Genomic DNA, 16,485 nt, shown 5'->3' with positions numbered 1-16,485 from the left:
TGCCACTATACACTGTTAGCAGCAGCAGTACCAGCAACCGCAGGAAGGTATGCTTAGCCCCCTCACCTGCCACAGCCACCCATTAACCCGCAGCACCAAACCAACCCCATCCCAATTAAATTTACTTTAATAATACTGTACAGTGTCCTCCCGCCAGGTGCCGGGGCCGTCATCGTGTCGGAGCTATCTTCCTGCCGGGTGCCACGGTCGTCGTCATGCTGCGGCTGTCCTCCCACTGGGGCCGCTTGTACTTCAGCATCAAGAGTGCCGAGGCGGTCATCCTGCCAGGTGCCGGGGTGGTCATCGTGCCGGAGCCATGTTCCTGTCGCGTGCCATGGGCGTCATCCTGCTGGGGCTGTCCTCCCGCCGGGGTCGCTTGTCCCTATAGTGCCGGGTACTGCAGCACTTTTTATATTCATCCCTGGCCGGGCCAGGGAGACATGATGATCAGGAGCCAGGGATAGGCCGTAGCAAAACGTGTCCCCGGGGACCCACCCATTCTGCAAAAGTGGATCTCCAGTCCTCCTTTTCGGGTAAAATACGAGCTATAGCTTGTATTTGCGATCACTGCATGTAGATCATAATATCTTATAAGAACAGAAAGCAAAATATGTAAAAGAATATTGTATGTGAGAAAAGAGAGGTGATAAATAAAATGAATAGCAGTAGCAGTCACACCAATAAGGTGCGCATTGGCTTGTGCGTGCCGTTTTCTGGGCAAACTCGCACTGCGGAGTGTGATTGCAATCCAATTCCAAACTCACATTGATTTTCCAGAGGAAATAATTTTTTTTGAGGCATACACAATTAGTCATTCAACAATGTTGCATGGACTGATTCTCATTCTATCTATATTGTAACACATCTTTATTGTAACTTTTTCCTGAGACGCTGGATATATTACGCACTACCATGTGTGTCTATGAAATGGTAGTAATAATTCCTAGTGTGCATTAAGTACCTACAACATAAGAGACAGCTTTAATTAGGTTGTTATACATGCAGCTACCACTAATTGGGGATGTGTTTCTAAGTAACGCTGGTAACCTTCTTTTATTTCTATACGTAATACCATTTTTTTTTTCTATGTCAGTACTGGTGTTGATGCTGTGTAACATAAGTTTTTTAATTATATGGTAAGAGATACTAGGTAGCAGTTTTTGAATGATACATGGGCATATATGTTAGGGCCCATGTTTGGTTCAGCTCTGTTGTGCACCAGAATCTGTAAATTGTAATATTCAGCAATAATTCCTTTAAATTTATAAAATTGACAAAAACATTCTTCTACCAAATCACATTTGGTGTAAGAGGTACTGACACACTCACTAAACAGACTACATGTAAATAAATCTGTTACACAGTTGTCCTTCAGGGCAGGTATAAAATGGGATAAGTGAGAAAGCACAATTGACGTACTGATGGGTGCAAGCAAATACCTTGCAAGACAATTTTCCAGTGACCTTTGTATGACAGGAAATAGGAACTTTAGAATCAACGTCTGACTCTCATTTCAATCCCTGAATCACCACTTTCCTGTGTGAGCTGTTACCAGTTTTCTTTTTCAACCTTGTGTTGCTGTCCATATAATGAGGGGTGATAAATCATTGCTAAAACTAACTTCAGTTGTATTATGACCCATTGAAAACCATTTTTCCACTCCCCCCGCCTCCACCCATGTGACTGTAACCCATTGTAATATATTACCTTCTATTTTGTGAGCAGCATTGTTACTAGTCACATGTAGGATTCAAAGATCTACTGTAAAATTATCGGTGAATATAAATCACCCCCCCCCTTTGGCTGCCTGCAGTTATTTGGTAACAGAACTCCTTTGTGACTTTTATAATAGGACTTATCATATTCACATACGCTAATTCTTATGACCGCTGTTTACAGCATTGATAATGCAAGTATAGAGTCATAAAGATAGGGGCTAATTACCTGTCTGACTGAGAAGGGAGCAAGAGGGATAGTATTGTAGACTCGGCTGTATGATCAGGTCACATAGGACACAAATAATATAAGGCCTATCACAAGGACAGTGTATCTGCAGTCTGCAGAGTTGATATCTCTCCTGAAATGATCCCATCTCGGAAGACAGTTGTACTTGTTCACCTCTTCATCTGAAATTCCAAACTTCAAACCCTTTATAGCCTGCTGGGACCATCAGTTTAATTAATGTGCCGCTGAAATAGGGCACTAATTACTGGCTGCCATTGGCATCCGGTCTAGTTAGAGTAGAGATGAGTGAGTTGGCTTTGGCTCAGATCTTCCCACCAAGGTCAGAACGATGCAAAACGTCAACTTTTACGGACATTTTATTATTATTTACCAAGTGTTACAGACAGAATTATGGGATTTAGAAGGCTTGTATATACAGGTGTGAAACTATGGAGCTTCCAATCTCTTCGGTTGGCCTGTTTACTGATGTTGCAGGAGACATCTGGATGCTGCGGTTTTTAGACAGTTTCCAGCCCTCACATCCCAAACAACCAAACCCCCCCCCCCCCCCCCCCCCACCATCAACCAACCAAAAAAACACGTACTCCATCCACAGAGCCTTTCTCCACCGGGCAGAAAGTGCTGTGCACACCATCTTACTTTGGAGTGTCCCCATTGTGTTGCAGTGCTCCCCACGTGGGCGGAAGACAATAAGGGGTTTTTATACTTCCATTCATTTTCTTTTTTTCTCCTGTGTACTTGGGGGGGATACGCTTTGCAGCATTTGTTCTCTCTTTTTATCCTTCTTCGTTTCCAGTTGTTACATTCCTCCTTATCCTGTCCTTGGGGCTTTTTTTAAAAAAATTAGACGGTACCAGCAGGCTATGGGGAGTATGGATTTTTTTGAGCCAAATACTAGCGCCCAAACTCCAGTGTTGAGCCTCCCCCAGCTCAGAGCGCGATCCCTTACAAGATGTTTCCCTCCTCTGGGATGCTCCTCCTCACCCTCCTCCCTATATAAGACACTCAGCAGCCATTAATCAGGGCTTTTCTGAAGCTACAGGTCTCGGGAGATTCTGGTCCAGTCTCCCTGATACCTCTCCCTGGGGCCAGGTCATACAGAACACAAATCCTACCAGCCCTTGGAGCTTGAGTAGTTGTTTCAGTGCCCATTATAAGTGTATTTATATGTGTTGTATGTGACTTGTGCTAGCGCTGCTGTGGTGATGTACTGTCTTAAAACTTTCTGACAGTTATATCAATCCCTGCTGTTCTAGTTTAGCCCTCAACTACCAGGTGTGTAGGGGTTCATTATGACTTCACATTTACTTGTATTTGTGAAGGGTGTCACACTGCATTACTAGGCACACACTGATTGTCCTTGTCCTCTCAGGATTTTGTGCAGGATTGTCTGTGCGCTATTTATATGCCACCTCCCCAGTCCACTGTACCAGACCCTGTCCAGGAGCCACCTTGGGTGTCCTCCTTATACCAGATTTTGACGCAGCCAGTGGACCACTTATCAACCCCCATTCTGCCTCCCACCATAGAGTACCCACAGCTATTACAGCCTATTCTGTCGGTACCCCCTATGCATCCTCTTTGGAAGGATGTTTATGACCACTCAGTTCAGAATATGGTTCAAACGTCTGCCGCCTATCAGCAAATGTTACAGGCGGACGGACCGTTAGCCATCAAAGCAGATAGGCAGACTGTGTCATCCTCTCAGTCCACCCAGCTTTCGGATTCTGACGCATCAACTGAGGAGGCAGATGAAGCACAAGGTTCTCTCCCTGGGTCACCCTCGGAAGAGGACAGTCATTCAACAGTGGATGTCCCTTCTTTAGTGAGGTTGGTTAAATCAATCCTGAATATAGAGGCTGATGAACCGGCCCCTAAGCCGATAACCCCAATGTTTAAACATCAAAAGGTTGTTGAGGCTGAATTTCCTCAATCAGAACAGCTCACTGAGCTCATGGGAGAAGCTTGGGGTACTCCTGGCAAACGGTTCCTGGTCCCAAAAAGACGTGTCTTTTTACCCTCTCCCTACTGATGAGTGTACTAAGTGGGAAGTCCCCCTCCCACTGTTGATTCACATTTGGCATACTTAGTCAGATGCTCAATGCTGCCTTTACCGTCTACATCATCCCTTAAGGATGCCACAGATAGAAAACTGGAAACTTGTCTCAAATCAGTCTACTGGCTTTCCATGGCTATTACTCGGCCGGCTATGGCCGCGTCCTGTGTAGCTAAGTCTATCGAAGGATGGACAGAAGCACTGGAAGACAGCCTGCCATCAGACGCTACCAGGGAACAACTGGCCTACATTTCCCATGTTCAGCAAGCAGCCTCTTATTTGGGAGAATCTGTGTTGGATACTGGGCTCCTTGCCTCCTAAGGCATCTGCGAACCTCCGTAGTCACCCGCCGGGTCCTTTGGGCTACGGACCTTACATTTTTCTGGACACAAGCTGTTCGGCGCAGAGTTGGACAAAATCGTGGCTACTATGGCAGCCACAAAATCTGTCTTTCTGCCATCAACAGCTGCCCCTAAGCCTAGGCCGTCCTCTTTTTGGTCCTTTCGCCCTCTGGGCAAGGCAAGGTCAGTCCTTTCCCTGACAGTCTAGTTCTCACAAGACTGCCAAGCCGCAAGCCCAAGCAGTCTTGGCCGCCCCATCAGACGGAGAATTTGTTGTCAGACTTGGAAGACGTCCAGCTTCCAAGTCTGACGACAAACTCTCCATCTGATGGGGCGGCCCTCCTGGCGGATCCCAGGGTGGGAGGCCGACTTCTTCGATTTGCAGACTCTTGGCATTAAACAAAAACAGACGCCTGGGTTGGAGACGTTATGTCTCAGGGGTACGCTCTCACCTTTCTGAAGCATCCTCCCCAGCAAATATTTTGTATAGGTCCCCCATCAGACCCTATCAAGGCCCTGGCACTCCAGGAAGCCCTTCACTCCCTGCTGAGTTCAGGTGTGATAATACCGGTTCCTTCGGTTCATCGAGGAACTGCTTTTTTTATTTCCACTCTTTTTGACTCAGAAGCGCAATGGGTCTCATCGGCCCATTCTGAATCTCAAATCCCTCAACAAATTTGTCAGAGCGCCCAAGTCCTGCATCGAAAATCTACGATCAATTGTCCTGGCATTGGAGCCTGGGGGATATCATGGTTTCTCTGGACATTCAGCTGCATGTGCCTATTACTCCAATCCACAAACAGCTCCTACGGTTTCAAAAACTTTTGGTGAATAAATCCCGTACCAGTTTCCTAAGGGCCCCAAGTATGTAAGTTGTTATATAACTATTGGTTCAATTCTCATAAATTCCATTTACCATTATATGAATAGGTATTTTATTACCTCAAATATACATTTTTTAAGGAGGTGCTACCACGATGCTATAAGTCATAGACCATTATTTTCAAGAAGAAAAGAAGAAAGCATCTTTTTTGGTGCACTCTGAACCAACTAGTTTTAAAATGTATACTTCCATTGGTATGTAGTAAAATTTTATTTTACCACATACCAATAAAAGCATACGTTTTAGAATTAGTTGGTTCAGAGTGCACCGTAAAAGATGCTTTCTTCTTGAGAATAAGTTCCTACGGTTTGCTGTTCTGCAGCAACATTACCAGTTTCGGGCCCTACCCTTTGGTCCAGCAACAGCCCCTTGGGTCTTTACCAAAATAATGGCAGGTATGGTGGCCCACCTCAGGCGTCAGTGAGTCAGTTGACAGAATCCTGCCATACCCAGACGACCTCTTAATCTTGGCACAGTCACTGGTTATGTCAATTGGAAAAAGTCCTTCCTCTCTCCGACAAAGCAAATGGTACATCTGGGGACACTCCTGGATTCTCAAATACAGAGGATCTTTCTGTCGGCAGACAAAATTTCAGCACTGCAGTTGCAACTTGCTTTACAGTCTGAGGGTATCCATTCAGTCAGCGATGCAGGTCCTGGGGTCCATGGTATCCACCTTCGATATGGTGGAATACGCTCAGTTCCACTCCAGGCCCTTTCAACAACTGATTCTCTCGGTGGAACAGGCAGTATCATCTGATCCAGTCCCAGACGATCCTCCTCTCTCTGGATGTTCAGCTTTCCCTCTCATGGTGGCTGCAGACGTCCTGGACAAGGTTCACACCTTCTGGATTCCAAATTGGGAGCTACTCACTACAGATGCCAGCCTCTGTGGATGGGGCTTGGTATCCGGTCATCATACCTTTCAGGGACGATGGACAACCAGAAAAGTCGCCTGCCCATAAATATTCTGGAGCTTCGAACAGTGTACAGAGCACTCGGGCGCAAGACCTTCTCCAGGGCAGGCTGGTACAATTCCTGTCCGACAATGCGACTGCGGTAGCCTACCTCAACCATCAGGAAGGTACGCAAAGTCGGGCAGCCATGTGGGAAGTGGAAAACATCCTGGTCTGTGCCGAATGTCATCTGCCAGCAATCTTAGCAGTGTTCATTCCCGGAGTCCTCAACTGGGAAGCGGACTTCCTAAGCCATCAGGACATACACACTGGAGAGTGTGCTCTCCACCCAGATGTCTTTCAACTCCTGGTGGACAGATGGGGCCTTCCAGAAGTAGACCTTGTGGTCTCATGTCACAACCACAAGGTCTCCAGGTATGGGGCCAGGACCAGAGACCCCTCCGCTGCCTTCGTGGACTCTCTGGCAGTGAGTTGGGACTTCAATCTCGCATATTTATTTCCTCCCATCTCCCTCCTCCCAAGGGTTCTCTGAAAGTTCAAACAAGAAGTCGGTACGGTGATACGAATAGCCCCAGCCTGGCCCAGGCGACAGTGGTTCATCGACCTACGGAGCCTCTCCATAGCCACTCCTTTTCCACTTCCTCTACGGCAGGATCTGTTGGCGCAGGGCCCTTGCCTACACCTGGACCTACCTCGTCTGTCTTTGATGGTGTGGCTCTTGAGTCATCCCTCTTAAGAGTCAAGGGTTTCTCTTGCTCTGTGGTCCAGACGATGCTCATGTCACGTAAGCCTTCCTCAGCCCACATCTATTACAGTGTTTGGCACTCTTTCAATGGTGCTCCCCCTGAGGCTATGACCCTACAGTTTTTAGGGTTTCCTGGGTGCTTGCCTTTCTCCAGGCTGGGTTAGACCTTTGCTTCCGTCTGGCCTCCCTTAGAGTTCAGGTTTTCTGCCCTATTGGTCTAGTTCCAGCGAAGGATCGCTCCCCTGTCTGATGTTAGAACATTCTTTCAGGGTGCTTTCCGTCTTCAACTGCCCTTTGTCCCTCCGGTGGTCCCTTGGGATTTGTCCTTGGTTCTCCAGGCTCTACAGGATTCCCCGTTTGAACCTCTGGACTCAGTAGACATGAAGTGGCTGACGGCAAAGACATTATTTCTTCTCGCCATCTCCTCTACCCACAGGTTATATGGTTTGGCAGAGCTCTCCTGTCGCTCCCCCTTCTTGATCTTTCAACCGGACAGAGCTGTCCTCAGTACCCGGGAGGGTTACCTTCTTAAAGTGGTATCTCTTTTAAATGAATAGATTGTGGTTCCGGCCTTCCAGTCCTCGGATCTGTCTGCAGGAGAAGCCTCTCTGAATGGGCTTTGTGCTCTACGAATCTACGTTGATCGTGCCAAATCCTTGAGGAAATCTGATTCTCTTTTGTGTTGTATGGCTTTCACAAGTGAGGCTGGCCAGCTGGCTCGTTGGCTCTGCATGACCATCTTCAATGCCTAGACGCAAGCTGGTTGTCCTGTTCCATATAGGATCACAGCACATTCTGCTTGGCCTGTGGGACACTCGTGGGCGGTTCGACATGGCGCTTCTGCTGAACAATTGTGCAAGACGGTCACGTGGTCTTCCTTTCTTAGGTTCTATGCCTTTGATACCTTTGCCTCTCGGGATGCTTCCTTTGGGCTTCAAATTCTTCTTTCTGATCAGGAGCATCCCCACCCTTAGGGGAAACTGCTTTAGACATCCCCCTGGTATCCCTGTGGATCCCTATGGACCATGAAGAAGAAATCAAGAGTTATGGTAGATTTACCTTTTTGTTAACTTTTTCTTCAAAGTCCATTGGGTCCACAGGGCGCCTACCCTGACACACCTGGCTTCATGGGTATTTTCTTCTTGGTCAATGATTCCCTCATCTTTTGTGAGTGTTTCTTGTGTACATTGTTCTTCCTTTTCCTCTCTCCTGCTCCTGCCTTGGCCTTGTTTACAAAACTGATCTGCCTCTGGCTGGGGGTGGGGTATATGTGGAGGAGTATCGGTGCATCCTGGGAGCTAAAGCTTTCACTGTTTGGTGCCCGGGTCACTCCAACCACACACACCCCATGGTATCCCTGTGGACCTTATGGACTTCAAAGAAATAGTTAACAAAGGTAAGTCTACCATAACTCTTAATTTTCTCCTTATGATTTGGCAAGAGAGCTATGCAGAAATAACACTTTTGTCTCCCTTCAGCACCTCTAAAAATGTCTTGATTTTGTGTCGTTTTTTAAATTTGCCTGTCAGAATATAAACCTATATGTCATAAGGTATTTGTGTCCCTTTACAGGAATCCTAGATCAGGGAGAGGGTGTCTTGATAATTTTTGACGAACCGCCTGTAGATAAGACATATGAAGCTGCTCTGGAAACCATTCAGAACATGAGCAAAGTGGTGGATTCTCTGTACAACAAGGCCAAGAAACTGACATAGGTAAGTGACTGTGTGTGTGGTTAGTTGATGGCTTTGTGGTTAGGTTACGAAAATGCAGCTTATTAAAGGAAAAAATACCAGAAACATGGAAGTTTACAAACTGCCAGCATACACCCCAATTTCAATTATTATAGAATAGAAACCACTGTATTTATCAAGAAAACAATCAAAAAACTGCTAGAACAAGCCGCTGTACAATGTATATGTAGTAGTGACTGGCGAGATTGCCCAAATAATGATGTTTGCGCTATGTGGCCAATCAAATTGAGGACTCCAAGTTCACTTTTAATGTAAGGAAACATTATGTATTTATGAATAAGGAAAATAACATTAATAATACTCTTAAGCGACAATATAATTTTGTTAAAATATTTGCAAAAATGTTTAATTTGATTTAAGAGCAAAATGATGTATGTATTAAATTAAAGGGACAATATTAATTTTGATTACAAAATAAATATTTGACGAGCAACATTTATTATTTTATGGAACTATAAATAATGCCCCCCGTCATAAATATATATTTTTAATCATTAATATTGCCCCTTTAAGAGCAATACTATATTACTTATATTAATCAGATTAAGGACTTATTTTTGCATCCAATGATATTAATAAAATAATATTGCCCCCATAATCTTTTAAGCATTGTTTGTTCTCTTCTTTTTACTGAAAGTGAACAAAGTGCAGACAGCATGTGCTTGCCTGTTAGGTTGCTAGGAACAAGTGATATTGTTTATTCATGGTACAGGTTTAAGGTAAATTGATATGCTGCATTCTCATGAATGTTGTTAGTCCAGGAGATGGGTCCACCTTTAAAGTGTCAGGAGAACACAAACATATATTTCCTATAGCATTTTTCACAATTTCTATCAGGTTTGTCTATTTACTTCAGTTACTAGCATAGCATGGCCAGTATGGTCATTACTACTTACAAAGCCGTAATTAGACTTTTTGGTGCCCTGTGCCAGAAAGAGCATTGGTGCCCCCCCCATTTTTCAAATAGGGACATAATGCACCCAAAAAAAGGGCCATGGCCTCATGGTGGAAGGGCCAGGGAAGAGATGGGGGAGGCCAGGAGATGCTGGGGATGAAATACTGTAAGAGGAAGTGAGAATGATGATAAACAGAAAATTGACAGGGCCAAATAGCGCCCCCTGCCCTGTGGTGCCCTGTGCCATGGCACTGGTCGCACTACCCTAGTTACAGCCCTGACTACTTAGTGTTTGAAGATAGCTTTTAGCACATTCCTAATGTAGTTTTAGTGAAACTTTTTTTAAATAAGCACAATGTTGCGAATGTACACATCCAAACTGGTCAGAGAAAATGCTTAATATGTAACTTTTTTAAACTCAACCCTAGTTACTTAATGAGAACAGGATGATATTGTATTTTAGGGTTGTAGGAAGTGGCAAGAGAAAAAGATTGCACAACAGTGTCTGGTGAGAATTGTTGCTGAGTGATAGTGAAGTTTGCAACAGCAACCAGCGTCCATATCTGCTTCTGCTTTCACATATCACACAATGTATTTTGTGGACAGTGCTGTAAACAACAAAACTGTGCATAAGTGTGCCGTTCCAGAATGTGTTCCCCTGAGGACAACTATACAATGGATAATCTTTTCACTGTCCTATATTAGTTAATTGGAGGGGAGACTGATATAGCCCCAGGGTTGTTGTAGGTACAGCTAATACTGTAGCATGAAATGTGTAGAGATATCACCCACATGGGGTAATAGCACAGGGCCTGTGTAACTCTGCACAGCACTTATTCCTTTTTATTCCACAGGTCATACAAAATAATCGGCCCTTAAAGAATCCAAGCGGCAGGAGCAGCGGACAACTCTCCCCCCTCATGTGGGATAGTGGAAAAAAAGGGGCTACTGAAGGGAATGCCTTTTTTTTTTTTTCTCACCTCCATCTCCCCATTCTTCCTAGTAACATCTTTTGTTATGAATGAATGATTTTTAAAGTTCCATTAATGGGTGATGACAGCCTGGGCCCTTACAGGTTCTGTGTTCACTGTGTGCTCTGTTTCCACTATCTCACCATTCCACATCCTGGGGGTGGGTAGAATATTTGCTTGTTTTATAGGTTTTTCTGTGTACTTACCTGGAGCAGTGATGTTGGGAGGGGTCCCTTCTGAGCTTTACCATGGTGCCCAGAACCTTTGATCTCTAGGCACATAACATAGCCAAATGCTGCTGTACATGCTGTGTACCATGTAGTGACTCCTAGGAGTCTGGAAGATGCGTGGTAGGGCCCATGGTTCAGCTTCCACGGGGAGCCCTCACTTCTGATAAATTATATAAACGGGTTTGCTGCTTGCAGGGATTTAATGAAACAAAAAATTACTGTTGCCGCTCTTGTTACCACTCCCCTGCCCCTGCTTATGTCCTTTTGGGTTTCAATGTCCCATAAGAGGTGCACAATTTCCACCCAGCTGAAACCAGAGTATATCTGATGTTCAGATGTGTTCCAATAAAGATCTTTTTTTTTTTTTTTTTCTTTCCCGTCTCTTTGCTGTTTCCAAAACATTTCTGCGTTCTAGAGGCTTTGAAATACACTTATATTGTAATACTGATGACGTAAAATGGTTCAATTGTAATGGTTGTTTCTGCATAAAACCATATTGCCAGGTCTGTATATCTGATTGTGGCTTACAGTTCACTGGTCAACCTCACAGCGAGGGGCAAGATGCTGTCTGAGCTGAGCCACCATTCATAAGGATGCCTATCAATACTTACTGCATCAGGGATGTGATTTAATGAAGATCCTCTTCGGAGAGACTAGTTCCAGGTAATTGGGCAGCCAGTAAATGATCAGTGGCATCCTGCTTGGTAAAAGAAGAGTTGGTTTGGGCTGAGCTGTGTGTAAGTCATGGGCATGCTTTATAAGCAGAACAGAAGCTTTGTAATATTTATCCTCCCAGGATCTACCCTGGACATTTTTGTTTTTAAACATTTGCATACTCTTCTTGTTTCATTTCTACACAATACAAGTGACATGGGTCCTGTCCTAAATTGTTGAAGGTTAATGACAAACTTAACCGCTCTACAGTAATGGTTGACATAATGCAGTTTGTGAAGTACTAGTCGCTTTGATTTGCATATGCAAGTTGATCTACTAACAAAAGGTAATTTTGTAACATTCACGAATTCTATCCACCCACCTACACACCGTTTACATTGTACATGAGTTATGCCACTGAAAGTTGTTCCCACATGAGCCATTTTGGGCGCTAGCAGAGGGTGTCTGTACTCATCACGATGACTGCATTCACTGTCAGATATGATTGTTATGTCCCAGTTGACATCTGAAGAGTCCTGGTCAGAATTAAATGCTATTGTAATATTGTTTTTTTTTTTTATTTATTACTTTTAAATACAAATACCAATGCTGTTTACATCTGAACTGCCCTAGTTGACATCTGTCAAAAAAAATGTCAGATATAAACAGGGAACAACATTGGTGTCCTTCATCCAGTTGCTGGGATTTAATTGACATCAGGGAATAAAACATAGTAATATGGGCTCCTTCATATTTGTATGAGTTGATAGTTTATATAATTTTCTAAAATACATTTTTTCTTTAGTCCCCTAGTATGCAATATTGTAAAAAAAGCTGTATTAAAAAGACTGTTAGATATTCTATCTTTATTATGTGTAAGCAATAGTAACCTGAGAGAATATAAAGCAAGAAATGATGGTTGAGTCTCTTTGGAGGTTTGCATTCACTCAGTGCAATTAAATTCTTGGCCTCCGGTATATCTTACATATTTATAGACATGGTAGATTTAGACGCAGTGTTTCCCAAATGCCGCCTCAAGGCACACCAACTGGCAAGGTTTTAAGGCTATGCTTGAGCACAGTTGCCAAAATCAAAAGTACTAATTATGTAATTTATGCTCAAGCATGGATTTAATTAAAACCTGGATTGTTAGAGGACCTTTTGGGAAACATTGAAATGTAAATAATTAATGAATGGAACACTGTTAAATATAAGAGATAACATTATCAAACAAAATATATACATTACCAAATGTTAAAGAAGTAAAACAACTGTTTCACTTTCATATTAATGACTGAGCGAAATAATATACATAATACAACCAACTAAATGTGTTAAGCTGGCCACACACTAGACCAACTTACATCCAACCAGCCAACTTGTTGATTGGTTGGAATGAAAATCTGGTAACGTATGGGAGTAAATAATGATCAGCAATTTGCTCCTAAATGCCAGAAAACAGATGAAAATGGTAATTCAAACAAGTTTGTTAAATGGTTGATCTAAACTATTTGTTCAAACAACAGTTTTGGTCCATTTTCCAGTGTTTGGGAGCAAATTGCTGATTGTATTCCTTACCAGATTTTCATTCCAACCAATCAACTAGTTGGCTGGTTGGACAGATAATCTTTAGATGTGTGGCCAGCTTTACTCTTATAGCAGGTTGACAGTTTAGAAGGAAGCTGCTGTTTTAATTGAGGAGGCAGTGTGAGTGACAGTCTTGTATTGAATTACATTTTCTAGTTTGATTGCCTCATTTATGATGGAAGTGCCAGTGCTATCACATCGGCTAATATGCCAGCATTTTTACTTCTATGAGATCTAATCATTCTATTCCAGTGGTTTTCAAACTCTGTCCTCAGGACCCTACACAGGTCACGTCACCCAGCAGGTGCACAGGTGTATTCATTACTCACTGACACATTTTAAAAGATCCACAGGTGGAGCTAATTATTTCACTTGTTCTGGGAGGAGACATGGAAAACATGCACTCTTTGGGGTCCTTATACCAGCTGTAGCAGAAAGTCAGATTAACATTTTCTTATGTGTAAATCTGCAGTTTTGGTGTTCAGTTGTAGTTTAACACACAACACTGGGGAACAGTCTATCTGTTGCCAGGATTTAAGAGTTGATTTCAATTAATTTTGTGCTCCTGATCATGAATTAGCCATGCTTATTTTTCAATTGGCTCTAGTTTTTGAGATATGCATATGTCTTTAATATTTATGAATAATTAAATTAAACAATGTTAAAAATAGGTAATTTTTTTTTTTTATTCTGATTTAATTTGATTCGTACAATGTTATAAAAAGACACAGGATAATTACATAAGTGTTCGGAAGCTATGAGAACAGGGGGTTTTTTTTGTAGGTTTTCTTTTGTAGTCTTGTTGCGGGCAGTCCCTCTGCAGACTCCAACAGTAATCGTCCATCATATGACGAGCCCACCTTCCTTGATATCTTTCTTCCATTGCCTGAATATCCCTTCACCCGGTTTTTCTTTTACATTTCCTAGATTGGACAGGAAGTGATCTAAATGGCTGCACAAAAACTGTACTTTAATGCTCATGTTGGCCCCTACTTTCTCAAAACATTTTAGCATGTTGTGGACTAATTCATGATAGTTGTCTGCCTTGTGATTGCCTAAAAAATTTTGAATGACAGACACATAACTCAGCCATGCTTCAGATTCGGTTCAGTCATAGATGTAAAATTTGGATCCTTCACCAGTTTCCGTATCATAGGGCCGTCAAAAATTCCTGCCTTTAATTTTTCAATACTAAGAAATGGAAATATTTGACAGATATACGTGAAACAATCGCCTGACTTTTCCAATGCTTTTACAAATTGTTTTTATTAAACCCAGATATGGTAAGGAGGCAGTATGATTTTTTTTTTCCTGTCAATTAAGGGCTCATGAATGATATTGGCTTCTCTTACAGTTATAACTTCTCTTGTGGGCCATACGGTTTGCTGCCAGTGCTTTTGTTTTGCATGACTATTCCATAAGCGTATGTGACAAGGATCCTTAGTATATCCACTTTGCTGCACAAGAAGAAAGTTTACCATTTTTAAATTGACACAAACAGACCACTGATGCTGAGAATAAGCAATTTTTTCTAAGACTAACTTGATTTTTTTCATACTGTTCTTTAAGTTTTGTTAAATGACCGATAGGAATTGATGCAAATTTATTCCCATTGTGCAGGAATATGCATTTTAAGCTCCCTTTAGAACTATCCAAAAAGAGCCGCCAGTCTTCTGCTCGATATTCTGGTAACCCATCATCTGGAGAAGTTCTGGAATATTGTTGCAATACACAAGATTGTTATCTTTGCTAAACAATGGCAGTATGGTATGGTCTCTATCTCGATACAGCGTCATAGTAACATTTGGCTCAAGACAGTGCTTTTCTTGAAGTCGATGCTAAAAGCTCAGCTCTTTTTTTTTTTTTTTAATAAATTCAAGTCACAAATTAAATCGTTTAGTTCCTTTTGAAAAAAATTGTTTGGAGTAGAGGAACTTTCTTCAAACTCACTTTCATCTGTGTTGTCACTTGCACTGGATGAAATTAACATTTCCACATCACATTCAACTTTGCACAAAGAACTGGATTATGGCACAGGTAAATCTTCGCTATGTGGTATCGGTTGTTTGCAGAATTCATACTTGGGTATTCCCATTTGCGTTTCTTAAATCGATTCATACCCTTCACATTTACAGCACAAAAATAGCTGTCACTCAAGTGACCTTTTGTCTCACACCACATCATAGGTATGCTGAAATGAAGTCCTTTTCAATCACTTTTAGTCCAATTGCAGAATGATTCCACGCAGGTTTTACCAACTTTGTGAGGCACCAAATCTTGTCTTGCTGGCTTATGAGACATCCAAAATAAGCCTGATATGCTTGTTTTACGAATACAGTTATATTTTTTGTTTTGCAACCCTATATTTGGCACAAATATAACAAAAACATCGGGGTTGTTAGTACACCGTCTCCGAGAAGAACTAATTTTCACGGCGAAAACGTTTTGTTTTACAAATTCAGTGCTAACTCCCAACAAAAGCTGAGGACTTACTGAACAAAACAAGCCCAACCAGTGGGATATTGGTTGTGGTGGGACAGAGAGAGGGCAGAACAAAGGAACAGGAGGTGTGCTAACTGCGTCACTCGGTCCTCTCCATTGCTCCTCTCTGTATGCTAGGAGGAGGCGTGGCTGTGGTCTGAGGATGTCCCAGCAGGCTCAGCAGTGCACTGCCACGCCTCCTCCCAGCATTAGTGAGGAGATATGAATGTGTTGTGTTGCTCCTCTCTGTATGCTGGGAGGAGGCGTGGCTGTGGTCTGAGGATGTCCTAGCAGGCTCAGCAGTGCACTGCCATGCCTCCTCCCAGCATTAGTGAGGAGATATGAATGTGTTGTGTTGCTCCTCTCTGTATGCTGGGAGGAGGCGTGGCTGTGGTCGGAGGATGTCCCAGCAGGCTCCGCAGTGCACTGCCATGCCTCCTCCCAGCATTAGTGAGGAGATATGAATGTGTTGTGTTGCTCCTCTCTGTATGCTGGGAGGAGGCGTGGCTGTGGTCTGAGGATGTCCCAGCAGGCTCCGCAGTGCACTGCCACGCCTCCTCCCAGCATTAGTGAGGAGATATGAATGTGTTGTGTTGCTCCTCTCTGTATGCTGGGAGGAGGCGTGGCTGTGGTCTGAGGATGTCCCAGCAGGCTCCGCAGTGCACTGCCACGCCTCCTCCCAGCATTAGTGAGGATTTGAATGTGTTCTGTGTCTCAAACGTGACTACAGCTACGTTATCACAAATAAAACAAATTCTTGTTATTGTTGAAGGCGGGTAGTTGTTAACAGAGTCGACTTAGTTTTGCTTTTTTAAGTGAAGCAGGCCTAGACTAGTAAGGTACTTCAAATTGAGAAAATAATTTAACTTTTCACTTAATTTGAAAACTGGAACCAATAGCGAAGAACTAATGCGAAAATAGGACCTGCGAGTACTCTCAAACCGATCTTAAATCCTTGGCAAGAAAATAAAAATATATATTGTTTTGTTCCCAGTGTAATATTTAC

General features: G+C 43.0%; 1 protein-coding gene across 1 annotated transcript in view; it reads left to right on the top strand.

The window, feature by feature from the left end:
* The window catches only part of PSMD11 (proteasome 26S subunit, non-ATPase 11), a 64,211-nt gene extending 53,088 nt beyond the window's left edge, over positions 1–11,123 (top strand). Inside the window, exons 13-14 of the mRNA XM_088470688.1 lie at positions 8,480–8,622; positions 10,411–11,123. Of these exons, the coding sequence (XP_088326814.1) occupies positions 8,480–8,622 (143 nt within the window). The 3' untranslated portion in view covers positions 10,411–11,123. The remainder of the gene's footprint in view (positions 1–8,479; positions 8,623–10,410) is intronic.
* The last annotated feature ends 5,362 nt before the right edge of the window (positions 11,124–16,485 follow it).

Source organism: Taudactylus pleione, unplaced genomic scaffold, assembly GCF_031769625.1.
Source record: "Taudactylus pleione unplaced genomic scaffold, aTauple2 ptg000102l, whole genome shotgun sequence".
NCBI classification, from domain to species: domain Eukaryota; kingdom Metazoa; phylum Chordata; class Amphibia; order Anura; family Myobatrachidae; genus Taudactylus; species Taudactylus pleione.
Note: the sequence above shows the minus strand (reverse complement) of the source record. Positions and strands in the feature narration are given on the sequence as shown.